A 27,761-nucleotide genomic window follows, 5' to 3' on the forward strand; every position below is an offset into this window, starting at 1 on the left:
TCGGAAGGAAGGTTGGGCAATCCTACTTCCGTAGTGATACTGCCTCGGAAACCCAGGGAGGGGTTGCTATGAGTCAGGGCCAACTCGACAGCATATAACAACAACAACAACAACAAAATACTGTGGGAATGGAATTAACAACAACAACAACAAAATACTGTGGGAATGGAATTAACAACAACAACAACAACAAAATACTGTGGGAATGGAATTTTCCCAACCCAGCAACTCTGACCATCTACTGTGCATTTGAATGGAACTTGGTAATTGATGTCATGATTGTGGCTCTAAGCAACCTCTGTAAGAAGAAAATAATGCAGCAACTGTGAAAGCACGTCTTTCCAAATTTTAGGGTGTGAGGGATTATTGTAGCTGAATCATTTCTTACCCTCACATCATGGCAATCAATGGCTTATAATATAATATTTTTAAAAAGTTTGATGTCTGAAATTAGTGGTGATTACAGCTCAGATTTTATAGTTTTCTTATTGGATGGTAAATATACCTTAAAATTTGGAAGCGTGTGCCCATCTGTAACTGAAAGTCAGGTGTTTTATATTTGACATGATAGAAATTTGCATTTTTCTTCTCATTCTAGGCCTCAGGAGTGCAAGTTGCTGATGAAGTATGTCGCATTTTTTATGACATGAAAGTTCGGAAGTGCTCCACACCAGAAGAAATCAAGAAAAGAAAGAAGGCTGTCATTTTTTGTCTCAGTGCAGACAAAAAGTGCATCATTGTAGAAGAAGGCAAAGAGATCTTGGTTGGAGATATTGGTGTAACCATAACCGATCCTTTCAAGCATTTTGTGGGAATGCTTCCTGAAAAAGATTGTCGCTATGCTTTGTATGATGCAAGCTTTGAAACCAAGGAATCCAGAAAAGAGGAGTTGATGTTTTTTTTGTGGTAAGTATCGTTAGAAATACTGGACATCAGTAAAATTCAGCGTTAATCTCTCATTAATACTAGGAGAACCAGTTCCTGAGACCATAGCAGTTTACATTTAAGCTGCTATAGTCATTGTCATTTAATTTTTTTTAACTTTTTATTGTGATTTGGGTGAAAGTTTACAGAGCAAATGAGTTTCCCATACAACACCTCACACACATGTTGTTTCATGTCATTGATTGCAAACCCCTCAATGTAACATCATTCCTCCCCGTGCTTTCCACTGCTCCTTCCTGCCTTCTGATGTCATTTAATTTTTGTGTACAACTTCATAAGGTCTTAGCTCCTACTGGTGTTTGTGAGACCGGAACTAATCTTTGACCACTGTTTGTCTACTTGAGAGAAGATGAACACTTTCAATGATTGATATTTTGTGTGAGAAGGGGAGGGAGGCACATTTCTGTGCAGCCTCTGAACATATTTTCTTTATCTGTGAATTCTTCCTGTAATACTGAGAAGGAAGTTTACCTTATCAGAATCCAACCTCTCCCATATGCTATGCCAGGAACCAACCTCCCACTTTGTTGAATACCCGCCCACACTCATCCTCACTTAATTACAGTCTCCAACTGTAATTTAGTCTTTGTATTGTCTGGTAGGACACTCACTAGTCACATGTGGCAATTGAAGTTTAAATTCATTAAAACTAAAAATTTGGTTGATTCTCAGTTACCACATTTCAAATACTCAGTATATGTGGCTAGGGGCTACTTTTTTGGTTGGATAGCATGGCTATAGACATATTCATCCTTGGAGAAAGTTCTATTGGACGACATTGCTCTACATAGTGGGAAAAGTGCTATAAAGTGATTGATGTGACCTTTTTATTAAAAGCCTCTTTAAATTAGCTATTCTGCTCATTTAAAATAAGTTAGTATTTAAAACTAACCTTGAGTTAAAAGGCAACCTTATATTCCATTTAATTTTATTATATGCTGCATTCCTTGACAGGCAAAGTAGCCACATACTAAAAATATTCTCTAGCTTCCAGGAGGAGATGGCAGTGGTAACATCCTCTGGTTTTGGGGGGTGAGTGTTCTCTTGATATCTTGACTTGTGTCATGGCAAGGCAGAGAAAGATTTAACTCTTAGTTGTGTGGCACCAACAGCTGGGGTGTCTATGGGATATCAGGCTAAGGAGGTAAAGCTTAGGCTGGGAGCCAAGTGGCCTTGTTCGGGAGTGTCAGAGTGGGCAAGTGGTGAGCCCTCACCTGCACCAGTTGGGGCTGCTGGACCACCTGGGCAGCCTCATGGCCCAAACATGGTGGCGGCACTGGCATCCAGGTCGGCTTGTGAGGGATGCATCACCCGTTGCTGTCTGACACCCTCTCATTTCAGCTGGAGTTGTACCACAGCTGGGCCTGCGGCCATCCCTGCTGTGCTGTCACTGGGTCACCATGCCCTGTGGAGCTGCACCCGCTTGGCCCAGTGTTGTAGACTGCCATGGAGGAGGAGCTTTCAAGGATCTGTCCCTCAAGGCTTGATCTTAGAAATAAGAGAAACAGTCCCAGATTCTTGAGAAGTGTGGAGTTCCTTGCATGGTCGGGGGTTGTAAAAGCTTGCAGGCAACCATCCAAGGCACAATAATTGCTCCTGTTTGCGTAGAGCAACAGGGAAGAAGGAGAGTCAGAAATAGGAGGAGGAAATGGAATGCATGGCTCATCGCCTTCAGGAACAGCTGCCTCCTTTGCCATGAGACCAGAACTGGATGGTACTCAGCTACCATTACTGAACATTTTGATCAAATGTTCTTTAGAAAAATTCTGATCAAAAGACGGAAAATGAAGAATAGAAATTACAATTACTTTCTGGAGCCAAGGGGGCTGGATGAACCTCTGAAACTATTATTACCCTGAAATAGTCTTTAATTCTTACAACAAAAATATCCCTGAAATCTTCTTAAATAAAACCAAATAATAATTTAGCTTAAGTGGTTGAAAAAATGTCTGCCTTGTGTGTTACGCTCTTTTAAGAACTATCTCTCTGGGATCAAATGGATAAGAGCAACCTTCGAAGATTAGGTAGGAACCTTAGGGGGCAGTGAGTTTATCTTAATGAGGGAGGAACAACTCAGAAAAAGAGAATGGTTGCATAACTCAAAGAACTATTAGTGTCACTGGATTGTACTTGTAGAAACTGTCAAATTTGATATATGTTAAACTGTCGGAAGGAAGACTAGGCAATCTACTTCCATAGAGATACTGCCACAGAATTCAAGGAAGGGTCGCTATGAGTCGGGACTGGCTCGATGGCAGTGAGTTTGGTTTTTTAAACTGTATATATTCTCAACAACAGGAAGAAGAAACTAAATAAACATAAAAAGACAATCCAGTAAAGGAAAAAAAAGTAAACTTTAAAGGAGGATAGCTCTAGATTGCCTCACTTCTGTTTCAGCAAGCCTTTACTGCACTTGGTTAAATAAGATGCTATTAGGGATGCAAATACCAGGTCAGGATGCATGTTTCGAGGCAGCTTCCTGTCCAGGGGAGCTGGAAGCCACATCCATGTGTGCATCACAGTAGTGATATATTAGACTTAAAATTAGCCTGTTTGTTTTTTGAATGAAAGTGCATCATTAGACTGTTTCTACTATACAACAGGTAATTGTGTTTGGGCCTGGTTAAAGTTTTGGGATTTAAAGCTGAGTGCTGGATATGGCAGCTAAAGGTTAAGGCTTTTAAGTTGGCGAATATTTTCCTCATTTACATTTTTTCCATTATGAAAATTATACATTCATATTCAAGAACATTTGGAAAATAAGAGTAGAAAGAAGAAATAGAAATTGTAATGGTTTATTTGGCACTATTTTTCTTAACAAAATAGTAAAATCTCTTTATAGGAGGTTTTCATAACAGGCTCTGTCCAGGTCTTAGGGAATGGCTCTTATTTAAATTACTTTAAAAATCTGGTTAGAGTGAAATTGGAACAGTTAATGCTTTTTTCATGTTCCGACCTATTTGTGTAAGAAAAGTATCCACTGAACTTTGCTGCTGAAAGCATCTGCTAGACCAGAGGTTTTTTATTATGATTTTGCCCCCTTTGTTGGACCTCAGGGTTAGGAGAGTAAGCTTTTGAGAGGCAAAGAGACTTTTCTGGGTTCCCAAGAATAGAATCTGCTGTTTCGGTTACCTCATGCTGCTCTAACACAAAATACCACAAGTGGGTGGCTTTAACAAACAAAGAGTTTATTCTCTTACCCTTCAGGAGGCTGGAAGTCTGAGTTCAAAGTGCCAGCTCTAGTGGCTGGGTAAAAGCCCATCAACCTTGGCCTTCAGCTCTGCCTCTTGCTTCCGGCCCACTGGAGCTGGAGGCATCTTTTCACTCAGGCAGCTGTTCTGTTGCTGAGGCTGAGAAACACAAGGTCAATAAATAAAATGGCACAGTCCCAAGATTACCAAACAACATGGTGGGCAACTAGTTGAAGTCCAGAGACAGTCCCAAGATAAGTAGGAAACATGGCAGGCTGCTGAATGAAGACTTAGCTACATGCAGGGTCCAAGCATGCCAAAAAACTCTAGGAACCTTTCTCAAAACTGACTTATATACTGGAAGCAGACCACATCCCTAAGGCAGCTGCTCAGCTGTTCTAGTAGATTCCACCGTGGAGCTGATGGCCAGTCTCATCATGGGGAATAACTTAATCCAGCTGCCCAGCCAATCAAAACCAGGCCCAACCAACCTAACACACAACTAACTAACTACCGAATCTGCCCATTTGATAGAGGGTAGATTAGATGAGGTCCAGACACCAGCCTGTGGTTTTAAGGCTTTTGAATGTACTAGAAATGTGGCAGTTAAATAGAATCAATAAATGCTTGAAAGTATTTACCTGTATTGCATTTTCTCTTTGATAATTGGTGGCATCGTGAAGATGACATTCAGAGATAAGCAGTTCTGTTAATACTGGTGGTAAAGAGAGTGGTGAAGCATAAACTTTGCTTCTAGTGTCCGTTCAAGAGGAGGAAGCACTAAAAATCATGTAGTAGATCCAGGTTAGGAGTAATATTGACAATTAAAACTGAAAAACTCACCACTGTCAAGTTGGTTCTGACTCATAGTGACCCCTCCTTAGTTTGCTGAGGCAATATCTCTACAGAAGTAGATTGCCCAATTTTTCTTCCGAGGAATGGCTGGTAGGTTTGAACTGCCAGCCTTCTGGTTAGCAGTTAAATGCCTTAAGTACTGTGCCACCAGAGCTCCCAATTAGGACATAATTATTGCTGAGTTGCCATGTAGCTTAATAAAAAATCCTTGTGAAAGCTATATTTAGAATCATGAGATTATACTTGTGGATTTAAAATTTTTTTCAAGACAATAATTGAAACTGGATTTCACTTTCATATTGATAACATGAACAAGTTTGATTATGTTAGACTAAGATAGAAAACAAATCTTCATATTGAATTTCACTACAGAATAGATATAAATGAAGGAACTGAGGGAAGGGTAAAAAGAAGACTTTAATATGTTCAAACAATGTCACTAATATCACTCACAAGTAAAATTTTGCTGAAGATACTCAGAAACAGTTGCAGTAGTACATTAATAGGAGCTCTGGGAGCATAGTGCCTAAGGCACTTGGCTGCTAACCAGAAAGCTGGCGGTTCAAACCCACCAGCCACTCCTCACATGGAAGGTAGGGCAATCTACTTCCATAGTGATAGTGCCTTGGAAACCCAAGGAGGGGCCGCTGTGAGTCATGTCTGACTCAATGGCACATAACAACAACAACAGTATATTGATGGAGAACTGCCAGAAATTCAAGCAGATTCAGAAGAAGAAGTAGAACGAGGGATATCATTTCTGATGTCAGATGAATCTAGGCTGGATGCAGAGAATACCAGAAAGATGTTTACTTGTATTTTATCGACTATCCAAAGGCATTCAACTGTGAATCATAACAAATTATGGATAACATTGTGAAGAATGGGAGTTCTAGAACAGTTAGTTGTGCTTATGAGGAACCTGTACATAGATCAGGAGGTAGATGTTCTAATAGAAAAAGGGTATGCTGAATAGTGTAAAATCAGGAAAGGTATACGTCAGGGTTATATCCTTTCACCGTACTTATTCAGTCTGTATGTTGAGTAAATAATCCAAGAAGCTGGTCTATATGAAGAGGAACACAGCATCAGGAAAAATCATTAACAACCTGTGATATGCTTATGACATAGCCTTGCTTGCTGAAAGCGAAGAAGACTTGAAGCAGTTACTGATGAAGATCAAAGAATACAGCCTTCAGTATGTATCGTGTCTCAACATAAAACAAAAATCTCACAACTGCACCAGTCAGCAACATCACGATAAATGGAGAAAAGATTTAAGTTGTCAAGGCTTAAAATTTTACTTGGATCCACAATCAACACTCATGCAGTAATTAAAAATTCAGGTGATATATTACATTGGTCAAATCTGTTGCAAAAGGCCTCATTAAAGTGTTAGAAAGCAAAGATGTCACCTTGAGCACTAAGGTGCACTTGTCCAAACCATGGTATTTTCAGTCATCTCATTTACATGTTGAAACCTGGACAATGAATCAGGAAGACTGAAGAAGAATTGATGCCTTTGAATTACATGTTGGTGAAGAATGTTGAATGTGCCGTGGACTGCCAGAATAATAAGCAAATCTGTCTTGGAAGTATAGCCAGAATGCTCCTTAGAACTGAGAATGGCAAGACTTTGTGTTATGTAATAACTTTGGACATGTTATTAAGATGGACCAGTCCCTGAAGAAGGATATCATGCTTGGTTAAAGTGGAGGGTCAGTGAAAAAAAGGAAGGCCCTCAATGAGATGGATTGACCCAGTGGCTGCCAACAATGGACTCTAACATAGCAATAATTGTGAGGATGGCATGGGAACAGACTGTGTTTCATTCTGTTGTACATAAGGTCGCAGTGAGTCAGAACCGATTGGACAGTACCTAACAACACCAATATTATGTTCTCTTTTAGAAAACTATCTGAAGCAAAAATGCCAAAATAATTAGCCTGAACTTGTTGTTATGTGCCATCGAGTCAGAAACTTAATGTTTATTAATAAAAGAGAATTTTTATTTCAAAGAAAAAGAACATGTAATATAGTGAATTACCCATTTTTTTTTTTTTTAATGGACACATGAATCTGATTTTTATTTTCCTTTGATTTCTTTTTTTTTATGCTTTGGGTGCAGATTTACAGAGCAGAATTTGTTCAACAACAGTTCGTGTACATTTGATTTCACACCCTGATTACGATCCCCAACCCTAGCGCACTCTCCTCCCCTTCCTTTCCCTGTGAGCCCCCACTCCCTGTGCCCTTCTTAACTATTCACTCCTGTCTGTACAGCTTTCCCTCCATGTGAATGCTGCTCTCCTGGTGCCCCATGGCCGATTGCTCCAAGAGGTGTATCTCTGTAGAGTAGGTGGGTGCATCACCCTGAGTTGGGTGTTCTCTGCACTTTAAGTCTTTCTACTGTTGGGATGAGGGCCAGTCCTTGGGAGTGAGTCCTATCCCAGGCCAAAGGGTATCCCAGGGCCATACTCTGGGGGTCCCACCAGACTCCATCTGACCAGTAATTCTGGTCATTACTGTGTTCTTGAGTTTTGTTCCACATTTTTCCTCCCACTCTTATCAAGGATCTCCAGTTTTAATCTCTTCCTGAGTGGCTGGCATTGGTAGCCAGCCACCATCCAGTTCTTTTGTTCTTGAGGTCCATTATATCCTAGGGCTGATTGGTTCCAAGTACCGTTGGTTTTCTTCACTCTTCTTCGCTTTATTAGAGAGGAGACCATTAGCTGCATCTTAGATGGCCACTCAAAAGCTTTTAAGACCCCAGTCACTACTCACCAAAGTAGGTTGTGGAACAAGATTTTGATGTCTTACGTTATGCCAATTGAGCCTCGTGTCTCCCAATACCATAGTATTGGTTCCCCAATAATAGACCTGGCGGTTCTCTCTCCCAACATGTTTGGCTGTCTCTGAGGGATTACTCCAAGTTTGTCTTCTGTTGCTTCTGTAATGATTGTGGGTATTTTGTGTCACTGTTATCTGTGCAAGATTATTCTCATCTGAATCTGTCATTGTGCTAGAGCATATATATTCCTGTTCACTGACTGTCATTTGATCTTCTCAATTGTCTATGTGTTTATCTGTAGCCTGGTGTTTGGTGTTAGTAGTAATGCAGCATTGTGCATATACTAGTGTATGGACTAATTGTTTCCAAATGTCCTTGATTTTCTTTGCTTCTCTCTGCTTCAGACAAGAGACCATTTGTGCATCTTAGATGGCCACTCAGAAGCCTTTAAGACCCCAGTCGCTACTCACCAAAATAGGTTGTGAAACAAGATTTTTATGTATTATGTGCCATTGAGCCTGGTGTCCTTCAATACTATGGTCCTGAGTTGGCAGTGGTTCTGTCTCCCAAGGTGTTTGGTTGTCTCTCAGGGATTACTCCAACTCTGTCTTCTGTTGATTCTGTAATGATTGTGGTTATTTTATATTGCTAGTATCTATGTAGGAGCTCTGGTAGCGTAGTGCCTAAGGCACTTGACTGATAACCAGAAGGCTGGTGGTTCAAACCCACCAGCCATTCCTCAGAAGGAAGATTGGGCAGTCTACTTCCATAGTGATACTGCCTTGGAAACCCAAGGAGGGGTCACTATGAGTTGGGGCCGACTCGATGACACATAACAACAACAACAAAACAGTATCTATGCAAGATTATCTTCAGCTAAGTCTATGATTGATCTAGGGTACATTCCTGTTCGCTGACCCCCATCTGATCTTAGTTGTGTATGCATTTATCTGTAATCTGGTGCTTGGTGTCAGTGGTAATGCAGTAATGTGCATATACTAATATTTGCCTCTGTCATCTGTATCTTTGGTGTCTTCCCTTTCTTCAGTATTACCATGCTGGTCACAGACTCTTTCCATACTGTCCCTTCCCTTACCCAAATCAGCATGTGACTAGTCTGAAATTTTCCCTCCCATCCCTGGTAACCTACACAGTGAGTTCCCTTCCCTAAGGAAAACCCTTCCTTGACTTTTTACAGTAATGGGTTTATATGATGTTTGTCCTTCTGCAATTGATGTATTTCACTCAGCATAATGTCCTCCACATTCATCCACGTTGTGTGTATTCTTCATTGTTCTTTAATGTAGCACAGTATTTCATTGTGTGAATGTACCATAATTTGGTTATCCATTCATTTGTTGATAGCATTTAGGTTGTTTCCATCTCTTTGCTATAGTGAATTGTGTTACGATGAACATGGATGTGCACATGTCTGTCTGTGTCTTGTCTCTCACCTCTTTAGGTGAATCTGATTCTTAATCATTGAGTCTCAACTTCTTTTCAACCAGTGGTTCTCCAGCTTTTTTGTCACCCTAGTCAACCTGAGAGAGACTACATATGCCGTCCATTAACAGATAGATGTCTCAAACCAAAATGAAACCAATTGATTGCCATTGAGTTGATTGTGACCCACTGGCAACCCTATGTTTTATAGAGTAGAAATGGTCGATAGGGTTTTCTTGGCTATAATTCTTCTAGCAAAGATCACCAGGCCTTTCTTTTGTGGCACCAGTAGATGGGTTTGAACAGCCAACCTTTCTGTTATAATCTGGTACAAACCATTTGTGCCATCCAAAGACTCTAAGAAGGTGGGGAAATGGAAAACTGACTAGTTAGAGCAGTACAAAGTGCCTCCTGGGGGTTTTGTAGGCCCTCCCATTATTGATGCAGATGCTTAACCACATTTATTATTTCTTTTAAGGATCAAAAGAGTTTATTGTTTGTTGTTTAAAAGGAAAAATAGTGACAATGATGATTTAAATGGTGCTTCATCATGCTCAAAATCAAAAGGACCAAGGCAACTTGTAAAAACTAAAATATATCTGCCTATTATTAAACCCCATCATTAAACTCAAAATTTTATTTTAATTACATTAAACTGCATTAAATTAACAATTTTTTATTTTGAGGTATTTTATCCTTAATTTATGTAGTTTTTTTTTTTTTAAACTTTTGATTGTGATTTGGGTGTTGTCTATAATGCAGCTTCAGATTAATTTTACATTGAACAGTTCGTACATGTTTTGTGACATTGATTACAGTCCCCACAATGTAACAAACAGCTCTCTTCCTAACTCCTCCCCATGGTTACCCCTTTCCTGTGTCTTTCTTACTTATGTAGTTTAACTACATTTAAATTGTACTCTGTTTAAACCAGTTTTTCCATTTTTGCATCTATCTATGCAGGGCACCAGAACTAGCACCTCTGAAAAGTAAAATGATTTACGCAAGCTCCAAGGATGCAATCAAAAAGAAATTTCAAGGTATTTAGAGGTGTGGGGAGGTTACTGGAATGGGGGCTACGGCTTTTTTAAGAAGCACATTGTCTTCTTGGAGGAGACTTGGGCACAAAGAAGGGAAGCACTCCCTCTTTTGAGAAAGAAAACAGACAATTTTAGTATGTTTTCTGCCCTGTACTGGTCACTTTTGAATTTGAACTGCCTGTATTTAGTAATCCTTTGTCCTGGATGCTGTGTTTATATCACCTATTCAGGCTGATTTCAACTAGTTTGATATGTCACCAAGTTTTTCACATAGTAGGTGGAGACTAATTGGTTTGCATTGGTTGTAATGTAATAATACATTTGCTGTTTCCTTTGAATGTAGTTGATACAAAATTGCAAAAAGGAAATGTTTGTAAATGGGAAAGGATAATTTACTTACACTTGTCACTTGTATTATGATTTTAGGTAATTGGCTCATCTGTGTTCAGACAAAGGTGCCCTCAGTCCTTGAGTTGGCTAGTTATATTTCACTGGGTGATTGGGGTCCTGATGGAGGTAGTCTGGCCATACTTGTCATCTCCAGCCAGGAGGAAATGTGGGTATGATGGAAACAGCATGGGGCAGGTGCCTAAAGACCTGCATTGAGGGACAAGCTTACCATCTAACTGCTGTGTGACTGTAGCAAGGCACTTAATCTCCGTGGGCCTTGATTCTCTCAATCTAGAATGAGAGGCCTGGCATGGATTGTGTGTGAGCTTAGTCTAACAAGGTCCCCATCACCTTCCTCCCACTGGCTGTCTCCAAACAGCTGAGTAAGCCACTGTCACAAGGGCTTGGCCCATATGTGGCTTTTGTTTTGTTTTACTCAAACTGACTTCTGTATCCTTGTTTGTCCTGTAACAGGTTTGCTCTAACTTGTTTCACTCAGTCAGGAAAACAATTCTTGTTTCCCTTCCTAAGCCCTGCCTTGTCATGCTGTGTATTTGGCTTGGTGCTAGAGCATCCCCCAGGAGCATGCTTACCAGTCTGTTAATTGACATTTAAAGTGACTGGTTAGCTTGAATGCTTCTAAAATGCAGATGAAAAAGATTCAGACTGGATTTATCATTATCCATAGTCTGCATTATCTTGCAGCAAAGGAAATTGCTATATAGACTTAATTTGGTGATATGAAATGACATTTTGTTTTTTATCATCTCAAATCAGTCCTAACTTAGCCAAAAGGTGACCTGTTATGCTTTCAGTAGCTTGAGAAATGGTCTTAAAATTATGGGTAATTGCAAACAATGCAGCTGTTTGAGAGCCAGCAGCTGTTCACAGAGAAGCTGCTGTGTACACTTTCATAATTGAGTTCCTTTTGCTGTGTGGTGATGTATTTTTTCTTAAAAAGCAATCAGTAACACATTTTATATAGTTTTCATTGTGATACATTTCTTAAATGTATATTGTAATTCCACTGAAGCAAGTGAGCTGTTTTGTATAGCACAAGTGATGCCATTTGTAAATATTCTTAATAGTTGACTCAGTCAGCTGTGTAATCAAAACATCTAAGTCATATTTTTATTTATCTTTAAAACAAAGATGAAGAAAAATTACCAGACTTGACTTTTCATCTTTTTACTGAAGTCATATGTACGTCTGTGTGTACAGGCATATCTCATTTTGTTGTGCTTTGCAGATACTGCATTTTGTTTTACAAATTGAAGGTTTGTGGCAACCCTGCGGCAAGCAAGTCTGTTGCAGCCATTTTTTCCAACAGCATGTGCTCACTTTATGTCTCTGTGTTACATTTTGGTAATTCTCAAAATATTTCAAACTTTTTCATAATACTAGTGCATACATAATAGACTACAGTATAGTGTAAACATAACTTTTATATGCACTGAGAAACCAAAAAAGTTGTGTAATTCACTGTATTGCGATATTGGCTTTATTGCAGTGGCCTGGAACCAAACCCGTAGTATATCATAAATTATACAAGAGCTTGATGAATTTTCACAAACTGAGCATAATAGCTGTTTCTTGCTCTAATGATCAGCAATTCCAGAACACTGCCTCCACTCTGCCTTAAGATGAACCATTATCCTGGCTTCTTACAGCATAAGTTAGCTTTGGCTGGTCTAGCTTCTTTCAGGCTTACATCCATTTTGATGTATGTCATTACAGAATGTTCATATATGCCACAGTTTATCCATATTAGAACTGATTTTTCAAAATAGTTTGGTATGTCAGAGTAATTGGTAAGTTGTTGCCATAATTCTAAATTGAGCTGTTTTTCCTCCCTAGGCATAAAACATGAATGTCAAGCAAATGGGCCAGAAGACCTCAATCGGGCTTGTATTGCTGAGAAGCTAGGTGGCTCCTTAATTGTAGCTTTTGAAGGATGCCCTGTGTAGCTCATCATTCAGTGCCACAGACCGAAAGCTTCCGTGTTTAAAGTTACTCTCTTTCTATATAAGTAAAGCAAATATATTTAGGCCAGGATCTCACTGTGGGGGAGCTGTCTTACCATCTTCTAGAGTAAATGAAATAGTCTCTAAACATGTGCAGTGGCCCGAAATAAACCTAAAGTCTAAAGTTTCATTGGTGTGAAATTAAATTATTGGCCAAATGCCTGTTGATTAGTTGATATGCAAAGATTATTGTTAAGCTCAGAATTTTTAATGATGTAATTCACAAAACAGTACAAGGCCATATGAAGAGAATCAGTACATCTTTGTTAACCTCAGCAGCTATTTTGTCTCTTTTGCTTAGAGAATTGGTCATAATTTGGTTAATAATTTTGGCCCAAATTCATTAGTCTTCATTGAGTTAAACTGAATCATGGAAAATAATTCTCCTCACAGCATATAACAACACTAATACACTAACTACATTAAGATTAAGTCAGGTAGTATTTAATTCTATCAGATGTGTAATGGAGACTGCCTCAAAATTTTGTACACTTATAACCAATGCTGATCTTGCAAAGCACTATTTCCAGCACTTAGTGGGAATACAGAAAGCAGCTCCCTGCACCATGGTGAGCTCTCTACTACTCACTAATTGGGACTCTGTTCTAGTGGATTGACCTTGCATCCTGGAAATCATGGTGTGTCCTCAGGAGAATGTGCAATATCTTATATTGATTAGTTCACTTATAATGCAAAATAGGGCTCCATTGTAATATACTTTGTTAATGAAAATGATAAAACAATAGACTAACAAGCTTAGGACACCTATGATACCTTTAATGTGTCTCCTTTGGAATTTTGCTGCTTCTGGTACAATAAGGGGTGGAAGAACATTGAGTAGATGTTTGCTTTGGGGTCTGGGAGAACTTCATTTCCTGGAGCAGTTGACTGTGTGAAATGGGAGCATGTGTGATGGATGATGACACTCCTGGGAAGCAGCTCTTGATGGCTTGGATGTGATTGTCTTAACATCACAGAGATGCACAAATAGTTGAACTTAGAAGTAGCAGTATTGGCTTTATGTAATAAAGGAAGCATTTTTAACTTCTCTCTTGTGTAATTATTCAGATGTGAATTTGTGAAAAAGGATTTTCCCTATCAGACGGGAGGAAGTCATCAAGGTTTTGGGTTATTTCTGGGTTAAGGCCACAGGTGGTGGTCCTCTGACTGGATGAGAAAGTTAAATTTTTTCTTATTCCAAGTATTTATCCAAATGCCAGGGTTTTCTCTTTGATTTATTTAGGAGACAAAACTTTCATGCTTTAGTCAAAACCTCTTTCAAAACTCTCTAGAAAATAGTGTTGGCTACTGGTTTATCAATAAGCTGCTTATCTATCTTTCATCTTTAATTTCTCGTCTTCTCCACAGCAAAGCAGTGCTTGTAGTGATAGTGTGTATTAAGCAGTCAGCCTCCAAAGCAGCATTGTGGGCTCAGGGCTGCCCTACTTAGTAATCCACTGAACAGACAGGCAGTTGATTAAGGAGTTTTAAAAACAGGGTCTTCTGTGGTTTTGGCTAGTACAGTATAGCACGCCTGGAGCCACCACTCAGTGTTGTAGTGTGGGCACGCAGGTGTGCACGTGTGCAGTGTACTTACTATGGGGAAGATTTCACACCATCTACAGGGATAGTGTGAAAGCCTCCTAGCACCCCACTCTTTCTCCAGAAACTGGAAAGATGTGAACAGTTGTTTGTATCACCATTTAGAGATGCTTTTGAGAAAAAGTCTTTCTGGATTCCTCAAGTTGGGGCTCAAGAATCTTTTTAAACAAGCCCTCCTGGTGATTTTGGTATAAAATCAGGATGTAAGACCTAGGCTGACATTGCTCAGGAATAAAACTGCATGTATACTGTTGCCAGAAAATGTGCACGTTTTCACAAGTGTTAACCCATTACAAAAAGTTATGTGTGGAAAGGTGACTTGGGGTTCATCTACTGATGATTTTTTTGTCTGAGAAAGAAGCAAATAAAGCCACGCTGGTGGCACAAAGTTTAAGTGCTTAGCTGCTAACCAAAGGGTTGGTAGTCCAACCCACCTAGTAGCTCCACAGGAGAGTGTCTTGGTGATCTGCTGCTGTAAAGATTACAGCCTAGAAAATGATATGGGGCAGATCTCCCTTGTCACATGGGGTCACTGATTCAAAAACTGACCCAGTGGCACCTGACAGCAACAAAGCAGAAATCCAGCCAGAAGTTGACTGTGGTAGGCCGTTATTCCAGAAAATACTAATTTGAGAAAACAGCAGAGCGGTGCAGTACTAGAATTAGGCTTAGTCAAGTGGTTTCCTCTCTGTGGACTGCCCGGAGTGCTGGCTGGTCCAGATGCAGCCTGAGTGACCAGCTCATTGCCCTTTGAGCCATCAGAGACTGGATATTCTGAAGGACACACCACTTTCTAATGTATGCTAACAGGTTCCAAACAGGGTTGCAGCTGGCTGCAGATGGAGGCTGCTCTCTCTCTCGGGGTGTGCGGTTCCAGGATTTAGGGTTTTCTTTTCAGTGGAAGGAAGCCAGATCTAGAGTAGCTGGAATTGTATATGAGGCATGACCAGGGGCTCTCTGAAAAGTCTAAGGCATACAGCTGTGTGGCTGGAATCACAGGGCAGCTGGGAGAACCTGACAAAGCCCCTGGCCAGGCCCATCAGTGTCCAGCCTGGAGATGACAAGTAATTGCCTAAGGTCACACTCACTGGGGCAGAAACTCAGATCTCCGTTTCTCGTTCCAAGCTATACCCACAGTACCTTTGGAGTTCATTTCTAGTATCTGTAATTCTAAGATTAGATCTTTTTCTGTGCCAGGGGAGAAATTTGAACTTTGGGGCAGGCAGGAGAAAAGTATTCTTTTGGGCTCTGAACTCCCTTTAGACATGGAACCTGAAGGAAACTTGAGAAGGCATTTGTGGACATTTTCTGAACTTCTTTCTCATCCTGAAGCTTTGCTGTTTCTCTGCCCTTCCCGTCTTCCCTGTCCAGCTCCCTTTCCCAGACTCCTCCCTCTAGTGCTACCGAAACGCAAGCAGCTTCCTCTGCTTTAGGACTGGTGGAGTCTTAATCTGTGGCACAGTAGCCTGTGTCTAAGTGACAGGTGTTCTAGTCCAGCCTGAGGTGATTCCTGTCTCCACACTGAACTTCATTCCAGGCAACTGCAAATGCCAATTCGTCAGCGCACAGGGGCTCTTGCAGGACAGGGAGGCATGAATGGCCAGCTCTGAGACACATTCCCGAGGTGTCTACATTTTGAGGAAAAACAAGGGGGGTGTCAGCCTCTTCTGGTAGAATCTGCTCAAAGCCTCTGCCTTAGATTCTGTCTTAAGTCTTCTCCTACAGCCATATGTGCCCAGGTCCGATGAAGTGAAGCCCTGCCTGTAAGCCCAGGCTCCCCCTGCTGCCTGGAAGAAGAGGTCACAGCTGGACCTTAGCATTGCTGACTCCATGGTGGGTGGGGGGGTGCAGAGGAGACAGATGGGCCTTAAATATAGAGCTCCACAGAAGGTGCCCCAAAGTAGATTTCCTGACCCTCCCATCCAGCCCCTGATGGGGGATGCCACACTGCCTGACTTGATCTCTCTTCCTTTCCCACGGGTGGACATAAACTCCCACCAGGTGGTCTGGAGGAAGTAGGGTTGTAGCCAGGGCCCAGCAGCAAGCCAGCTGTCCAGAACCCAAAAGCAGCAGTTTGGCACCCCCAGGGTCTTTTTCCCTTATCTTTTCTGAAGTCTCTTTCCTCTGCTCACAACTGCCTCTCCCCTAGTTTCCCCTTTTCCCTGTGCCTTCAGAGGGCATCTACTGAGCTTTCAGTTCTGCAGTCATTGGGGAGGAGACTTTCTGGTAGTGGAGACCGCAGTTCTCCAGCTGCCTCCCCCTGAGGCTACCACCCTCTGTTCTACATGCCATCTTTCTAGACCTGCCATCCAAGTGCCCTACTTTCTTCTGACCAAGCTCATGTCTTCTCAAGACATAGTCTTGGGAAGGTAAGAGTTAATAGCAATTGGCTGGGGCTGACATATTCTGATGTTAGCTCCTTACAAAGACTGGTCTTTCTTGCCATCAGGACCCCTGGAGCTGCCCTATCCCACTGCCCATTCCTGGATTTGCTCAAGCCTCCCATGACTCAGAACTGCCAGATGCCTGCCTCCAAATCTTTCTGCTAAGCTAAGCTCCAGACTTCTGTTGTTGACATGCAGACTTTCATCTGACATACCTCTTGGCCCCAGGTTCTCCTGGACCAGGCTGCCTAGGGTCACCTAGCACACTTTGGGTCTGTGAGAAACCTTGCTTCCAACTGGGCTGATTTTGCTTTGGCCCTGGGCTGCCCCTCCTGAGGCATGGATGTTCGGCCAAGTCTGGCCAAGGCAGACACCCTAAATTCATCCTCAGAGCTTACGTCCCACCCTGGCTCAGGTCAGCCACAGTCCTGCTCACAGCACCCCCATTTCCTCAAGAACAGGACTGTAGGCAGAGCACTTTGGTCCCCAGGTGTTCCAGACTGCTCCCTTCTGCAGAGGAGGCAGAAGACAAGCAGAGGGCCCAGGGACTCGGGTGGGCCAGTGGGGAGCAGCCCTAGGGGGCCAGGAAGCAGCAAGTCTAGCGCTGCTGATCCCTGGGCTTCCCCAAAACTGACCCATATTTGCTCTTTCCTGTGAGGGATCCAACCCTTGTTCCTCATCCTAGACCCAACAGCCTGGTGGGGAAGCCCTGCACCACACAGACAAGACTGTAGCACTGGCAACAATGTGGGCTTTAATGGCATTAACATCCAGGAGGTCACACATCAGTTCTGGTTGGCAACTTCTTGCAGGGGTGAGGAAGGCTGGCTGGGCCGGGCCCCTCCAGTCTTCGCCACAACTTCTGAGTCCCTGCTTCTCCCCTACCTCCACTGAAAAAAGATATAACATTGCACTGATTGACACATAAGACAGCCCAGCCTGGCCTCCCCAGCACACCGTGGGTTCTGTTCAAAGAGGTGGATTATGGGCTTTGGCATCTGCTCGGCGGTGGTCCAGGGCTGGTCCGGGAATAGTGTTTATCAAATATTATAAAGGTTCTTTTATAAACTGGGCTCTGGAAGATTTATTTCTGTGGTTCTAAGAGACTCTTGCCTCGAATAGCTCCTCTCGGAGTTACCGGAAATTGGGCCTGGATAACGCTGTGTTGGTTGGTTTATTTCTTTGTAAGGAATGTGTAAGGCATTTTGGTAAGTTAAACAGTAACTTTTCCAGAGGAGACTCAGACGGAAGTGCCCTCCTTTGAGCTGCTGCTATCCCCCTGTGGACAGAAGAGGGCAGAGTGAGGCAAAAGCTGGGACAAGGAACAAATGACAGCCACTCACCCCAAGCCCTGGCTGGTGACCCTGCACACTGCTCACCCTGTACACTGGGCGGCTCTAACCACATTTCCCCTTCACTGTAGATTAATACCCCTAAACCATTCGTCTCTTCACGGAGCTCAGCACAGGATGGCTATGGAACCAGAGCTGACTCCAGAGGGTGGAGATCCTTGGGAGGAGTGTTTAGTGGGGGAACTGAGGATGCAGGGCAGGGGAGGGCTTTGAGCCTGAGTGGGAACTTTCAGTCCTGCAGGCCATGGGAGCTAGGTCGGGGTAGGGGCACTGGCAGAGGCCCAGGAAAGCTGGAAAGAGAGGCTGGGAGTAGGGGGCAGGGGGCAGAGGCTTGCTTCCTACCAAGAGAGGAGGAGCCACGGGGTGGGGGCATGGGATGTGGATATCTCAGCAGGACATGATGCCCTCCAGCCCGTCCTTGTTCTTTCACTTGGCACCACACGCACCAGAGGTAGGCAGAGCCGCAGCCGCCTCCCAGCAGCTGACCTAGCCCCATGCTGCATGGGCAGGGCCCTTAGGTGGCAGCCCTGGTGGGGTGGCACTCACTGCTTTGTCCAGCTGTTCCTGCAGCTTTTTCACTGTGTCTTTTTCCTGGGCCAGCTGCTCCTGGGTAGTCTTCAGAAGCTCCTGCAGCTTAGTGGCAGCACGTGCCAGGTCACTTGTGAGCTTTTTCTCTTTGTCTAGTCTTACCTGTGGTGTGTGGATTGGAGGGGATCAGCCTAACTGTAACTCAAGATTCAGCAGTAGCCACTCTGGCGATGCCCATGAACCAGAGGACGGGAAGGTAGTAGGAGGAAGACTTGATGTCTCTTGGTCATCTACCAGCCTGTCCACAGAATATTCTCTGTGAGGATGGACTGTCCTAACCTGTGCTATCCAATGTGGGAGCCACTGGACATGTGGCTACTGAGCACTTGAAATGTGGTGAGTGTGACTGGAGAAAACTTTTAAGTTTTAATTTAAATCACCGTATTTGCCTAGTGGCGGGTGGCTATGTTTGACCCTGTAGATTCAGGCTTCCCCCACCACTCCACCACTCCACCAAAGGGCTTGAGACCTAGTCTCAAGACTAGCTCCTCCCCACTCCCCTCTGGTCAGTTCTCCCCTGCCCCACCCCACCTTAAGTTGCACAGCCTCCTGCGCATCTGAAGACTCCAAATGACTGGCAGTGCGGAGTTTCTCCAACTCTTCTTGTAACTGGCATGCAGCATTCTGAGCCTTGTCAGAGAGACAAAGGGTGAGGGGAGTGGTGCCTGGGGCGGGACACCTGACAACCCACAAACAAACCCCTCCCCACCTCAGCCCTGCCGAAAAGGGAGGGCATGCCAGCTCTAACCTGTAGCTGGGAACATGAAACAGATCCCATGTGTACCAGGAAGACAAGCCTAAGGACTTGGAACTGCCCCCAGGGCACAGTGGCTGTCCTCCAACCATACCCTCCGTCACACACTGTCCCAGGTGACTTGTGACTGTCGCTTGTCACTGCACTTGCCCATCCCTTGGGTCTCTGGTGTGCCCAAAGCCCCACAGTGCCCCAGTAGCTAGCGGGCAGGGAAAGCAAGGGTAGGAACGGACAAGCAGAGGGAGCTCAGAGCTGCTGCACAGGGCCTGACCTCCTCAAATTCAGCTGTGAGCTTCTGCCGTTGCGTCTGCTCGCCCTCCAGGATGGCTTCTGTCCGCTCCAGCTGCATTTTCAGCTGCACAGAACCAGCACAGACAGACTTTGGGAAATTGCTTGAAGGTCAGGGCTCCCAGGTGGGCCGAAACCTGCCCCCCACCCCTGGCCTTCTAGCTGTGTCTAGAGCTCTTTCTGCTTGTCTGTTCCTGGTTGGCCAGCTAGATTGTCTGTCTGCCCACAGCAGCCCACTGAGTGCTCCAACACTCACCCTCTGGGGAGATGGGACCTCAGCCTGAAAGAGATGCTGACCTCACGCACCTTTACACCCACATGGCAAAGACCTCAAAGGCCCCAAGCAGGCCCTGCCCCCCAATAGCCCCACATGTAGCCATGCCTCCATTAGTTGGTGACAGTCCCTGCCTAGGGTGAAAGCCCTTGGGGGCAGCAAACATCTCCCTAGTAATGTTAACCACCAAGGGCTGCAATGGGAGTGAGTCTCTTTTGTGGCTGAAGGTCCCACCCCCAAGCAGTGTCCCTGGAACAAAGGCCACCATACCTGCCCACAGGCTGAGCCCCAGCCCCATCCTGCCTCTCTGCCACTGCTGGCCACCCCCCACCCCTTGCTCAGTGGAGTTCTCAGACCTAAGTTAGCCCCCTCTGTGCAGTCAAGCAAAGCTGGGCACTGGTGGTGGCAGTGGGGGACATGACAAAGAAGGGCAGAGACACCATGATTAGTGAGAAGGAGAGGCCCTGTGTTCCCATGGGGGAAGCCCCACGGGTGGTTAGTGATAAATTTCTGGGACCGCTCACCGCCCTAACCTCGACAGGGTCCTGCTCAGCTGGGGGGCCTTCTGAGGGGGCAGCCAAGGACCTCGCTACTTCACCATCCTCTACATGGCTCTTCATCTCACTCAACTGCTGCCTGACCTGAAACAGGGAGGGTAGGTTGGTGCAAAGACATGGCTGGTGATGCCTACCCACCTCGCTGCACAGGACCCTGCTTGGGACGGCTGCTGCTGCCCACACAGGAGGCTCCAAGGAGCCTGGCTTGGTCACTGTGACTAACATCCCTGTCCTCACTACCATGCAGGTTCACTAGGGCAGGGTCTAGCATCCCCACCCAGGCTTTTCACCCAGACCCAGTATAGAAAGCAGCTCTGGTAGGTGGTCCTCAGTCTGGACTGAATCCCCTGACGCAGGTAGGGGTGTGAATGCAGCAGTCCTAGGGGAGTATGGTCCTGTGGGTTCTTCCACAAAACCACGAGATACATACTTTTACCCAAAATTTCTCAATTTCTAAATATATGGCAAAAAACTGAGGATTTTTAAAGGCCTGTGTAAAGCAAAGAGAACAGGTCTGTGCTCTGCAGCCCCACCCTGGGCCAGTACTGGGGTAGGTGAGGCCCTACTGCCTCCTCTCTGCTTGCTATGAGGCTGGGGCTGTACTCTCCAAGGAGCTGGGACCTGGGGTCAGATGTCAAGGCTCAAAGACTGTCGATGCAGCAGGAAGCTCCTCCGGGTGGGACAGGATTGTTGAGGGAAGGCCCTGCACACACCCAGGCATCACTGGCATTGGGCTGTCCTGTAGCTCTGGTGAGAAAAACCTAAGTCCCAGGAGGGCAAGGGGCTTGCTCAGAGCCACAAGGTGAAAAGTCCCAGGCTTCCCTGAAGGACACCCTTGCTCACAGGAAGTACACGTCCTCAGCCTCCCAGCCCTGAGCTCACACTGCTTGAGTGAGGGCCACAACGTAGGAGGATGGGGAATCAAGTGTGACCATCTGTGTTCTGGAGGTGACAAGACCAGTTCAGAGTGCCTGGCAAACATGCAAGGAACCCTTGTAGACTTCACATGGACACACATGTGCCCACTCTGATGACCCACCTCACCTGGTAAATTAACTACACAAATGCACATGCACACACGCACATGCACATGTGTAGACACGTATAATCCTACAAACTCTACCTGCCCCTCCAGGGGACACCAAGTACACTTACCAGGGCAAGCTCATCACTTTGCTTCTGGGCTTCACTCTTGGCTGCGTCCAGCTGAGATTGAGATTCTAGTAAAAGTTGCCTCAGCTTGGGGAGAAAACAGACCCAGGTGACGTGGAAAAGGTAAAGAACAAGAGGAAGCCAGTTACTGGGAGTCAGCCTCTACGCACACTGTCCAGTGCATTCACTTCATCAAGATCCTGGAAACTACTGCAGAGACCAGGCTCCTATGTCTGCAGGTCTTTATCAAGACCCCGAGGGAGCAGTATTCACTGCATCTCATCACAGGTCTTCATATTCGTTTAATGATTGTCTCTTGCAAAAAAAAAAATCTACAAGTCTGAAATTAAACCAACATCGGAGACTTCAAATTTATACTTTCTGTTTCTAAGCAGTAAGAAAAGCATTACTGATTTAAACCTGTACCCTCCAGAAGTGGTGTCATTGACCCAGGAGAGTGCCAGGCTATGGAGTGTCTCACTCAGTACGAAGCTGCCTCTTTGAGGTGAGCACCAATACACAGCTTCTCCGTCTGACAGCCCCAGGCCAAGGCTCACTGGGCTGGGATGCTGAATGGCCTGTGAGGCCTGGGTGGATGCAACTCACCCCTGCTACCTCCTTAGAGTAGCTCTGGCATTCAGCGCTGGCTGCCGCCATGTGCTTCTCCAGTTCCATCTCCAAATGTGAGGTGTGCTCCCGCACCTGGGGAGATACCCGTAAACCCACGCCCCCATGGACACACACATCACAACCTTCTATGTCTCTGGCAGGAGGGCACTAACCCTGGGGAACAGGTGATGGGGTGGCAAGTCTAGCCTGGCCTTGGGGTAATAAGCAAGCCCTGGGAGGAGTCCCATTGGCTACTGGGGAAACTGAGGCTAATCAGAAAGCAGCCATGGCAGGAGACACCTAAATGCAAATGATGCCCAAAACTTGAGCACTGCCTGAGCTGCTATGTCCTCAGACCTGGGCAGGGTTGGGGTGGGGGAGAGGATGAAAGAGTCCTCTCAGATTTACTTGCAAAACAGCCTCCAAGGGCCTCCTTGTCCAAGGTCAAAGCTGACTTCACAGTCTGAGAAAACCCCAGGGTGGGATTTGAGTACCTTCCAAGCTCAGACAGCCATAGACAGAGGCCACTGCGTGCTGGGGTAGGGCCTATCCTGGCTGGCCAGGCCCAGGTGATTCTGTGCAGGCCCTGGATGTGTCTCAGGCCACAATGAAGTGGTAAATGCCTCTCACTGAGGAGAAATAGGCCTGACAGGGTCACCGGGCTTGGTGGAGAATAGCCTCTCTTAAGAGGCCTGTGAGAAGAAATAATTCAAACAGGCTCTGGAATGAGGCATGTTTCAGGGGCTTGAGAGACAGAAAGCAGCTGAGGAAAGCCCTGCACACACCTGGTTAGAACTCTCCAGCTCTCCTCTTAGCCGCTCTATGATCTCTTCAAGGTGCTTCACTGTGACATGAGACTGGAAACAAGGGAGGGCCATGAAAATACAGACCTAAGAGGGCCACAGTGTTTCCTCACATAGCCTGCTCTGGGGCTTGGGGACTCAGGCAAGTAGCGGGAAAGCTGGTCTCCCTCTCGCCCAGCCATGCTCACCTTGTACCTGGCTGGCTGCCCCAGCTTCATAGCCGCTCACTGGGTGTGGGCAAGGGGGCCAGCATGAGACTAGGGCCAGGCTAAGGAGCTCAGCTGTCTCCCTGCAGCCATGCATATGGTGATTCATATGGATCACCAAAAAACTCCCAACCAGCCCCTACCCCTTACAAGTGACCCAGGTGGTCAGCTTCACCTGGATTTCGGGGCATGCAAACCCAGTTGTTTGTCTTTAGTGAGTTACATCTGAACTCTTAGGAAAGGGGTGGAAGACATGCCTCCTCTGTGCCAGCACGATGCACGTGTTGCTGGATCCTTGCCCCAGGTTGAGGTGGCGTGTGTGAGTGTGTGTAAAAGAGGGAGAGGTCTCTGGGTACTGAGAACCAGAACTGTGAGTACCTTTTGCAGCTCCTCCTCTGCTGTGCTCACTTTGGCTTTCCACACTTGCTCCTCCTCTTCGACACTCCTCTGTAGGTCTTTAAGCATGCCCTCCTGCAGAGGGACAGGGCATGAAGCACATACCCAGAGAGGGACTGGCCAGTGCCTGGGAGGTGCTGGCCTGCTCCCTCCCCACCCCCAGTCCACTCAATCACACACATCTTCTGTCCCCACCTCACTACCTCCTCTGTGGTAACTTCACAGCTGCCAGTTATGTGGGATCAAAGTTGGCCACAGTCCTGGGGAATGGGTGCTGTGGCCTGTGTGCCAGCACATGGACATGTGACCTGAACAAAGCCACCAGGATTCTCATACCCACCAGGCTTTGCCCCCAGGATAAGATGGGCATGACGGGGGGACAGGTTGAGAGGGCTGGTCTTGCTCTGTCTTGGGGCCCCACAGGACAGGGGCTCTGTCCAGCAGTCAGCAAGATACTCACAACTTCCTCCTAAGAGTGACTAACTCCTTGCTACAACCATGTCTCTCTCTCCTGCCCAGAGACCACCCCAAACCTTTAATTCAACAATGCTTAGTAACCATGGATGCCACGAAATCCTTGATCCACCCCTTTACCACTCAGTTAAAGAAATGAGGCCCAAAGAGTGGGGAGACTTGCCCAAGGTTACCGGAGTCACTGCCCTCTGCTGCCTGCTGGGTCCTGAACATCCCCTCCCTGCAGCTTCAAGCCATCCCTGCTCACCGTCTCTGCCAGGATGGTGCGGTACTGGTCACACTCTGCCTGCAAGGCGCTCTGGGTATCCTCTGCCTCCTGCAGCCTGGAGGCCAGGTCCTGGGCAGAGGGAAGTGCAGGATCTGGTTAGCTCAACCAGTTTTGCCCCTGGCTGTGGTGGGGTGACTCTGGGCACCCTCCCTGCTCACCGGGGAAGGTTCTGTGGAAGCCAGAGGCTGCTTCTGCAGCTCGGAGCCTTTTTCTCGGAGTTCCTGCAGCCACTCGGTGTAATTCTGCAATGGAAGGAGTGAGGGAGGGTCTAGTGGCATTTCTTGTGAAGGTCTGGGGTCACTGTGGTTGGTGGAGTCCTCTCCTACCTGGTGTGATGTGGCTGCAAGCTCTGGGAGGAGGGATTGCACAGCCTCTCTGGTCTGCACCTCAGTCAAGTGGAGCTGCTGTTCCAACTCCTCCTGCAGAGGGAAGGGGGTGCTTGGTGCAGCATGGGGGAACTGGGGAGCAGGGCAAGGACACCCACAGGGATGTTTACTTATATACCCGTGTATCCTTCCCAGGAAGGGTACATGCTCAGTGTTTCCAGGGAGACAGGAACCAAGAGAGAAGACAGAGGCTCACAGACAGAGCAGGCTGGGGATGTTTAACACTAGCGTGTGCCAGGCACCTCTCAACAGACCAAACTTCAATGGAGGTAACTCGGCAGCCCCCAATAATAGTGATGCCTCTACCTGCTCAGCTGCTCAAATTCAATTCTTGCTCATTTCCAAGTGTGTGTGTAAAAGAGGGGTGGGGAGATGATCCAAGACTGTGCAAGAGGGAATGGGATGGGAAAGAAGTGGGGGGCAATCATTGTTTCCAAATACTGGAAAGTAAGAGTTAAGTTGTAGGGATTGCTGTAAAGGTAGAGAAGGGACACGTCTGACAGTAGCCATGAGCCTTAAGAGGTCTCTTTCCAGTGACCCTGTAGAGGAAGGGTCAACATTTCCACTTTGCAGATGGCAAACCAACTCAGTGAGGCTCAGGGACTTTATTTTTTGGGGCATAAGGGGTCACCCTTGGCACTACAGCCCAGCAGTTGCCCTAGAGGAAGGGTTGGCAGCTCCAATCTGTTGCAAATTGGAGCAAAGACTGACTGGCTGAGCTATACAGCAAAACCAAGAGCTTAAATGGCCTTTAGGACAGGCAGAACCTCCACCCTGTGAGGAGGCCACTGAGGATTCCAGCTATAGATTTTATCTTCAGGAGACTGAAGCTGCTGCCAACCATGCCATGACACACCATGCCTGTGAGCTGAGACTAGGAACTCTAACTGTTGGGGTTGACAGGGTATTATGGGCTGTGTGCTATGGAGAACTGCTGACAGACAACACCCAGCATGGCCACTGCACCCACATGTTCTGAACTCCCATCTGCAAAGTGCCCTAGCACGCTTCATCATCCAGACAGTAGCCGGGGATCCCTGACTTCATGACGGTCAAAGGCAAGAGCCAGAAGACACCAAGGCCAGCCATTGCACAGCTGCATGTCTGTAAGTGAGACAGGGAGCCTCTCTAATCACAACTTCTGCATGTGCCACATAAAGTCCACAACATCCCGGAGGTCACTCCTAGGGCTCAATGCCCAAGGTTCTAGCAGCTCTCACCTGAAGCCAACCCTCCATCCTTGTACCATTTCAGGATCCTCATCTCATGAAACCCTCCTGCTTCCTGGGAAGGTCACTATGAGGCTCAAGACTTGGGGACACAGATATTCCATGAGAGCAAGGCTGAAGGGATGGGGCTGGCTGTCCAGGGGCATTCCACAAGGGATGGAGACATGCAGTCAAAAGACCAGTGGGTGAGGACCCCAGGGCCAGGAGCTCCAGCATGACTCAGCTGGCCACCTGCTTGGGTCTTCAAGCCACTGCTGCTTAGCTTGGGAGGCTAGAGCAGCACCTTCCAGAGGACTCTGAAGACTGTTTCCCCACCTGAGCCTACCCACTGGCCCTTAGTGTGGGTCCAGGGACAGAGATACCCTTATACCTCAGGCCAATGTGGAACTGACTCCTGAGAGCTTACTATGAAAAATTTCTTCCCCTTCTGTGACTTATTTTAAAGATTAATCATAGGACCCACTGGACCAAGCCTGCATGATTCCAGAGGGTCTAAGAAACAAGACCATTCAGATACCATGGGAGCAAAGTGATGAAAACAGCCCGATCTTGGGCTCATTCGAAAGGCCAGGCAGCAGGTGGGTCCACAGCTCCTATGGTCCCTCTCCCTAGATGCCAAGTGCCAGGCACCAAGTGCCTGGTGGTAGAGACCAGAGGAGCAAGAGCAATCCAGGGTACACCCTTTTTCATCTCAAGGAAAAGTGGAAGGAAAGGAGTGAGAGGGAAGGAGGGAAAGAAGAAGAAATAAAGAAGGGAGAGGAGGGAAGGCAGGAGCCCAGAGGTTGCCCTGTGTGCCAGACCCCGTGGGGACCTAGGTGGATTGCTCTGGGATGTACAAGCAGGTATATCTGAGAAGCGGCCAAAAGGGCTGACCTTGGCCTGCGCCAGGGAGTGCAGCTTCTCCTCGCAGGTCCTCTCAGACATAGCCAAAGCCTCCATAGCCTTCCAGTTCTTTTCCCGGAGGTCCTGGGGCAATAGGGAAGAGCATCAGCAGCTGCACAGGCCATCACAGACGTCCTATAAGTTGTCCCCTGCTGAGCACCTGCCTGACCCATTCCAAAGCCCAAAGCAAACTACTAAAGGACCTAATGCCCTCTTCTTGGTCCACCCCATCAGCTTGTGGACTCTCTTGGGCAGCACTTTACACCAGGCCATGATGGCCCCACTCAATAGTGGGTGGTCAGGGCACATGGTGTGAAGAGGTGAACCCCTCAGAGAGACTGCAGAGTGAGGTGGGGTAAGACAGTCAGCCTGTTCCCTTGGTCACAGCCCTGCTCAGACCACCAGAGCCAGGTGACCTGCATGGCCCGCAAAGCCCTCTCCAGACCAGGTTGGGGCAGGTTTCAGAGAAAATGTTCTTCAAGTTGGTTCTCTCCATCCTAGGCCCTGCCTGGACCTAATCCCCTCTCCCTGTAGCAGTGCCTGCCCCAGACACTCACGTTGTTCTTCATCTTCTGCTGTTCGACAGTTTCTCTGAGCTCAGTAGCCTCCTTCTCCAGAGACAAAACTTGGGACTCCAGCTCCTGGAAGCTGAAAACAGTGGGTTCACTGCCCTGGTCCTGAGGCCCTGCAAGCCCTGCCAGGTTCCATCTCAGGTGTTCTTCCTCTGCTTATGGTTGCCCAGTTCTACCTCCTCACCCATCAGTCCTTAGTGCCAGGGGCCAGGGTGCAGAATCCAGAGGCTGCTCCAGATTCCCATTGGCTGGTGGGACCAGGAGGGGCTGAAGAGGCCACTGTGGCCAATGCAGGATGGGCCCCAA

General features: G+C 46.3%; 2 protein-coding genes across 2 annotated transcripts in view; one reads left to right on the forward strand and one right to left on the reverse strand.

Moving 5' to 3' along the window:
• The first annotated feature begins 604 nt into the window (after positions 1-604).
• DSTN (destrin, actin depolymerizing factor) lies at positions 605-12,622 on the forward strand. Its single transcript, XM_007955380.2, has 3 exons — positions 605-906; positions 10,189-10,265; positions 12,513-12,622. Exons 1-3 carry the CDS (start codon positions 647-649, stop codon positions 12,620-12,622), a joined length of 447 nt encoding a protein of 148 aa, XP_007953571.1. The 5' UTR covers positions 605-646.
• Positions 12,623-17,905: 5,283 nt separating this feature from the next.
• Positions 17,906-27,761, reverse strand: part of RRBP1 (ribosome binding protein 1) — a 50,442-nt gene continuing 40,586 nt past the window's right edge. Inside the window, exons 11-24 of the mRNA XM_042782894.1 lie at positions 27,441-27,531; positions 26,875-26,967; positions 24,713-24,805; positions 24,545-24,628; positions 24,366-24,455; positions 23,627-23,719; positions 23,025-23,096; positions 22,237-22,332; positions 21,634-21,717; positions 20,455-20,562; positions 19,631-19,714; positions 19,137-19,235; positions 18,564-18,707; positions 17,906-17,944 (exon numbers count right to left, since the gene is read on the reverse strand). Coding sequence (XP_042638828.1) covers positions 17,906-17,944; positions 18,564-18,707; positions 19,137-19,235; positions 19,631-19,714; positions 20,455-20,562; positions 21,634-21,717; positions 22,237-22,332; positions 23,025-23,096; positions 23,627-23,719; positions 24,366-24,455; positions 24,545-24,628; positions 24,713-24,805; positions 26,875-26,967; positions 27,441-27,531 — 1,270 coding nt within the window. The remainder of the gene's footprint in view (positions 17,945-18,563; positions 18,708-19,136; positions 19,236-19,630; positions 19,715-20,454; positions 20,563-21,633; positions 21,718-22,236; positions 22,333-23,024; positions 23,097-23,626; positions 23,720-24,365; positions 24,456-24,544; positions 24,629-24,712; positions 24,806-26,874; positions 26,968-27,440; positions 27,532-27,761) is intronic.

This window comes from Orycteropus afer, unplaced genomic scaffold (assembly GCF_000298275.1).
Source record: "Orycteropus afer afer isolate SDZICR_OR568_19922 unplaced genomic scaffold, OryAfe1.0 scaffold00500, whole genome shotgun sequence".
Lineage (NCBI taxonomy): Eukaryota > Metazoa > Chordata > Mammalia > Tubulidentata > Orycteropodidae > Orycteropus > Orycteropus afer.